This window comes from Gavialis gangeticus, unplaced genomic scaffold (genome assembly GCF_001723915.1).
Source record: "Gavialis gangeticus isolate Ggan-Ray unplaced genomic scaffold, GavGan_comp1, whole genome shotgun sequence".
NCBI lineage: Eukaryota > Metazoa > Chordata > Crocodylia > Gavialidae > Gavialis > Gavialis gangeticus.
This window is the reverse complement of record NW_017728980.1, coordinates 4,194,260-4,200,997: the sequence shown is the minus strand read 5'-3', so window position 1 is coordinate 4,200,997 and position 6,738 is coordinate 4,194,260. Positions and strand designations below refer to the sequence as shown.

Genomic DNA, 6,738 nt, shown 5'->3' with positions numbered 1-6,738 from the left:
AGAAAAAAAAATTTTTTTCCCCCCCCCCCCCCCCCCCCCCGGCTTAAATTCAGAATGATACCATTAAGGTAAATCATGAAAGCAACAATGAGAGTTCTTTCCCACACACTTGCATTTTGTAGGGATAAAATAAAAAGCAAGATGCACATAAATTGGGAAAAGGGGGGAAATCTAAATGTTCTGTAATAAAAGGTAGGTGCAAACAAGAATTAAATCCTTAAGCTCTAAGTTGTCATAACACATTAAATCAGGGACGTACTAAAATATAACACTTGGCAACATTTCTGCCTCAAGAAATGATTGTAAAACAGAAAGATTTGGTATTTACTAATATTAATCAGCACTAAGCATGTGGATGACATCAGAGTTCATTTCCAGCTCCCATGCTCATGCACGTCTAGAATTTTTTTTTCAGCCAAGTTCAAATATCTCCTTGCCTGCAAATCTCTTGTAATCCCCACGTCTCCTAGAGAATACCTGTTCCTGTCCTCCTGAGCTTGGCTGGGGATGGGGATTGATAGCTTTTGCTGGAAGCCTGTAGTTTTAAAACACAGTACAGAAGTGGCCAAAGCACTAACAGGCTGAATAGGAATAATGCTGGGATGACTGAGCCTTCAGTCCATGAACTTTTTTCCACTTCTCTGAGGATAAAGGTCTGCATCCAATCTTTAGTGTACTACAGTTCCTGTGTGCTCCCCAGAAAGACATTTTCAGCATTCATGTCCCTCTGCACACCTGTATGACCCATTGTTGGGCCACCTCAATACATATTTTTATAACGAATGCACTGACTGCAGTGTTTTCCCCTCCGCAGACTCATTTTGCATGAACTTCTTAGCACGTTCCCTTTTGCAAACATTTTCAGACTGTTTTTTATGCTGTCCCAAGGATAGCCTTTGGCTCCTAGTGTTGAGCAGGATATGATAACATGTCAGTGTCAGTGTTTGTCAATAGTTTTAATATTTTCCTCTCCAGTGAAAATGTCAGTGTTTTGGCCATTAAAAAAAAATCTCTCTTTAGGCTTCTGTAAACCTTCCAGGAAGAGGGAAACCAAGAACAAACCAAATATTGTTTCCATCCACCCAGACTATTTTGCCTTCATGAATATGCTTCTTTGTATAGCACCACAAACATTAAAAAAATGGATTTTCATAGAGCCATAAAGCAAGAACTTCTGCACTTAAACGATGGTTCCCTCCTCCCCATCTCATTTAGATTGGAGCAAGGTCCATTTTCAGGCTTGGTTAAAATCTGTCAAGAAGCCTAGTTTTTTGCACAAGCATCTGAAGTGGAATATGCATATTTGCTCTGTGCATATTTCATAAATGTGGCCACAGAGTATAGAGTGGGTGAATAACTAGGGGCTGGGCTGAAAGTGCTCTGCAAGAACTGCCAGGGCTGTCTTTGCTTGAAAATGAATTTGGTTGCTATAGGCTCCAGTTCATTAGTCTGGCTGCTTCTTTGGGGGTCAGACAGGCTGGAAAGGTCTGAGATTACCATGTGCTTGTACTGATGCTATTCCTAGCTTGGCGCAGTGGTGGATGACACACTAGCATTTTCTGTGCCCAGTTAGGACTCAGCAGTGCTACCACAGACAGTTCAAATATCAGAAGACAAACCAAGGCCAACCCAGGAGATTCACTTAGAGAAACCTGAAATGGGTGCTAAGTCCACTATTTTAATCTTGTGCATGGTACTTTTTGCACTTATATCAGGAAAAGAGCAGGACAGTAATTCTCCAGACAGGTCTTATCACCCATATGAAAAAGCAAACTCCTAAGAAAAGTTGGAAGGAGACTTTGAGTGAAGATGCATCAGTCTTGAAACTACACGGAAGGTTGTGTCATCAAGAAGTGGAAGATGAGAAGGAGGAACCTATTCTAACCATCTCCCCCAACACATTTGTCTGCTGATATTAAAACCAACCTGGGTTATTATACTCAACCTGTCTGACCTCCTGCATAACATAAGCCATAGGATTTCACCCAGTGATTCCTGTACCCATCTCCTGTAGCTGACATCTGTTAGTGGAACTTCTGACAACATCATGTCCCCGTCCTTCACTCCTTCAGTGATCTCAGTCATTTGTGGAGAGCAATGGCTATGTTATGTGTCATCCTGCATGGCACAGCCAATGTTAAGCTCTCTCTTTCAGAGGAGGAAAGTAAACCTCAATGTTCAAAGCTCTGTGGCTGAAAGCAAAAGCAGTGGCTTTTTTGTTTAAGTGGGAAGATGATGGAGAGGATAACTGTGGCTGGATTTTTTTTTATTGCAAAAGAAAAGGAGAAATACTAATGAATCGGGCATCTAAAAGCTATTCATGCATTGCCTTGATGAACATGTAAACCCAGCACTGACAGTGTGGTAGGAAAATGAATACTGCTAACAGTCCAGGGGAGACTATGTACAATGGTAATGGTAAAATGTAGTATCCAGAGCACATGTTACTTTGCTGACATCCTTAACACTTTCCATATTCATACAATTAAGATTCCAATGCCCTTTTTAAAATTTAATTTGCTAATTGCAATACATGTTTAATTCTCCAAACAAATACTTTGTTTAGATGAGATTAGCAACTCTGATAATATTCTGATCAAGAAGCATCACAATGGCATAAAAGGATACATATATATTCATTTGACTAAGTACCTTGAAGAAAACATTCAGAGCCTATAATTAGCTTATAGCTTTATTACTAATAATTATGATTGCCTGCCACCTTATCCTGTAAAAATAAGATTGTGCATAGGTGAATAAAAAGTCCCCACCTCTGAGCTTACTTAGAGGTTTATAACCATACTATGGATATATATTTCTCTATTCAGATGTGTGCAAATACTTGAAAGGACACATACTGATATACACTAGAAACTCTTGATATAAATTTGGAATACTGCACAGAAATCTCCTAAATTTACCAGTGTGATTCAGTATAACTTACCCTCAGTAAATCAGGCGCTATAAAAACTCCAACCTACCCCTCTTTCAACCGTTCCCCCCTTCTAATCTGCACCCTTCCATTTTCAAATGCCTGGAGTTAAAAATGAGAATTGCACTGTGACCTGAAGTTCATGCTATTTAAGTTGCTTCAGACCAAGGGGTGGGAGCAGCAGATTCATGGAAGCCGGGCAGCCCTTCCAAAGAACATCCTGCCAGGAGCCCCCCTCACTATGCCAGTGAGCTCCAGCTGTGACACTGAAACATTTATCTTTATGAGTTAAGTGATGAAATTTTAACGTAATGCTTATATATCTGGTATGTGTAGTAAAGGGCCTCCATAAAATCTTGGACCCATACCCACTTTTCTTCTACATGCAAGTAGTCCCATGACTAAAGTGTAAAAAGGGCAACAAGAATTTCACCTTTTTTTTTAAAAAAAGGCTTCCCAACTAGTCCAGCCACCAACTCTTCTCTCTACTTTCAGAGATATGAAATGTGATGCAGAAATTGTTAAAAGGCTTTCCAGAGCCTCCTGCTTCCTAGACACGTGCTCAAACTACTGGGTCAGCCATCAAGAATAGGCAAAAATAGATGACAAGTCGCTACCTGATAATAATACCTAGCTCTTAGAAACACTTTTATCAAAGGATCTCAAATTACTTTACAAAGGTCAGTATCATTATCCCTGTATTACAAGAGGAAACTGAGATATACTAATATGAAATAACATGCTCAAGGGCATTCAGGAGACCAGTGGCAGAACTGGTCTCCTGAGCCCCAGTGCAGTGCACTAGCCACCAAACAGTAACACTTCTCCTACCAGTGAAAGTCATCTATGGGGTGATTGTTTTAATGGTGAAATCCTGGCTCCACTGATACCAGAGAGAGTTCTGACATTGACTTTAGAGGAGCTAGGATTTCATCCTCTGTATTGAATAGTTAAACCCTAATCCTGCTTTTGTATAGCCTTAATTTGTGCCACCCCATTGACTTTCAATGGAGCTACTGATGTAAATAAAATTAAGCATGTGATTAAGTCTTTGCATCATTAGTGGCTATTTGCCTGATCTTAACCCTTTTGAAAAAGGAGCTTTGGATCGATTCCTTTCTTCAGTCAAATCCCTGTTGATTTTTTAGATATGGAAACAATTTTTCCCTGCTGACCTTGGTGAGCATGTTACAGGAAAATACCAGACAAGAAAATAATGGCAGCTTGGTAATTAAGAGATGCAATAAATGACTGTGAGTCAAGTAGCATCCAAGCCACCTATCTCTGTACTACTAAAGCAATGAGGAAGGTCCAGCCTGGAAGGTCTTTGTGAAAACTGGGACCTTACCTGAACAGAAAGTTGATCTCATGCAGTTAGTTATAGTGTTGGTCCAGTCCATCCCTGTGTGCACTTTAATAACTTGGGCCAAACTCCTGATTTTGTTGAATTTGGAAGGAATTTTGCCACTGACTTAAGTTGCAGCTGGATTTGTAAGCAGCAGCCTTACCATGGGATGCTGAAGTGGCTTCACCTTTTAGTTGTGATCAAAACATGTGCAAGATTATCTTCTGCTTACAGGAGGAAGCTCTGAAGACTAAGTTAATGCTAAAGCCAGACATACACTACAGACAAATTTCCAGTCTTTCTCTGAGTTTTCAAAAGTTTGCTTTGATGATATTTGCATCCCTTTTGAAGTCATTTTCCATTAAGTTTCTATGATTTTAGGATTTGGTCCAAAGGCCACTGAATTTAAGGAACAACATCGTCGCCAGGAATGTTCACAGAAACACTGGGTTTTACATAGGTTTTGAAGAACATTCTCCTACCATGAGAACATTTCCAATTCAAAGTATTTGCTCAAGAAAACTGGCCCTAAAAGTTGCGCTCACTTATCCTTTCAGAGAACAGAAACAATACTACATGACTTCACTGTCATACCACAGATCATGCCCAATACTCCCAACCGTTTGCACAAGGTACCGTTTGAGTATTATATGCAGGAATTATTCAGTGAATCATTTCAAATAATGTACTATCTACATGAAAACTGCAGTCTGCTCACTGGTGACTGACAGAGGGAAAAAGAAGCAATATTCATGTAATAAATCATTCATTACAAATTATTCACCCAGCTCTAGTTAACACCCTCCTGTGTCCCTTCAGCCTGGAAGAGAAGAGTCTTGTGTTTTAGATTTTCTCTAAGTGCTGTGGCATGCAGGGTTTGCCTTAAACGTGTAACCCAGATGTCCCAGGCTTGGTTTATTTACATTCTTGGGAACTGTTGTGGAAAAAAACTATATGATGTCAAATATAATACAGTGCTCAATTGAGCTATAAAGGGACAAGACTGCCAACCTTTCTTTGGAATTTGCTTTGGAGCGGGTAGAAAGAGAGACAGACAGAAATGACCCCAAAAATACAATCAAAGAGCCACAAATAAGACACACAATCAAATATTTGGAGGGCAGGTAATCATAGTTTTTGGCATTAGCCGCAACCATTTGGATTAATTAGTCTGTTTGCTGGTGAAATTACATGGAAGGAATGTTTGAGGAAAACCATGAGGAACAATTTGAAATACGTTCCAGTATTCTATACCACTACCTGGGCCAGCAATCCATTTACTCAAAAACTGAGAGAGACAATTCAGTTTAGTTCATTCAGTTTTGTTTTTTTCATTAAACTAATTTTGGACTCTAAAGAAGAGTACTTTACGTACCCACACAAACATTTTTGTACAATGAGTTTGGTGGTTTGCACAGCAGAAAAGTACAGGGATATTACAATGAAGTTTAGTTTTGGTTCAAGATTAAATGGCATCAAGAAAAGCAGAAAATTGGAAACCAATTTAGGAAACCACTATGGTATAATATTGGTAGTATGCTACCACTATCATACTGGTTTCAATCAAACAAACCACTACTATAATATAAAATCAGGACACCCCCACTAAAATGTTGGTTATGATATAATCTAGCTAACCAAGTACCATTATAATACTGGTTATGATATAAAAGAGGAGACCATCATAATATTTTGTTCTGCCTGGTGATTCATTTTTCAAGCTCTGGAGATCTGCCTAAGGACAAGTATGACCATTTTGGATCTAACCCAGCCCCCCACTGAAGTCAATGGGAGGCTTTCCATTAAATAAATGGGAATTGGATCAAACTCTGAAACCCATATAAATTATTTTGAATTTTGGAGGATTGTAATTTTTGACATTACCTGTTTAAAGATGCTGTCATGTCTTACCTTGACGTAAGACGAAGTGTCTGGTACTGTCTGAAACATCCTTATTTGCTTAATAGATGGATTAAAAGGTCCTAAATTTGACCTGAAATTTAAAAAAGTAAAAATAAATACCAGGAAATACATAATAACAGTTTTGAAAAAATTAGAACTAGTCATAAAAATTCAAATAATATGATGAAATAGATTCATTCTGGGTGTTTTAATTACTTTTCAAGGAAAGGATATTGGGAAAGTAATATCCAGGGTTTACTTTGTACCTTTTAACTAGGGTTTTCAGAAAAAGGGCCCTCTTCAACTTCGGCAGGGGGAGGGAAGCAGGTTTGACGTTTGATTAACTGAATTTCTTACCCAACAATTAAAAGCCAGGAGAAATACCCATGTTTTCATGTTGAGACTAGTTAACCCTATTGACTTGTACCAAGGGGTTTCACTTGGTTAAATGAAATGCAGTTGTACTTCTTGACTCATTGAAACCAGGCTGGGTCCTAACTGTGCCAGCCTGTATTGATTTAAAGAAGCTTGCCGGCAAAAAAAATAAAAAAAAAAAAAA

General features: G+C 38.8%; 1 protein-coding gene across 4 annotated transcripts in view; it reads right to left on the bottom strand.

Moving 5' to 3' along the window:
- Positions 1-6,738, bottom strand: part of FLI1 (Fli-1 proto-oncogene, ETS transcription factor) — a 157,361-nt gene that overhangs the window by 143,538 nt on the left and 7,085 nt on the right. For 3 of the 4 annotated variants that reach the window (XM_019509119.1, XM_019509114.1, XM_019509099.1), the window contains exon 2: positions 6,162-6,270. In XM_019509119.1, the coding sequence (XP_019364664.1) occupies positions 6,162-6,227 (66 nt within the window). In that variant the 5' untranslated portion in view covers positions 6,228-6,270. The remainder of the gene's footprint in view (positions 1-6,161; positions 6,271-6,738) is intronic. The other variant, XM_019509107.1, reaches the window with a different exon arrangement.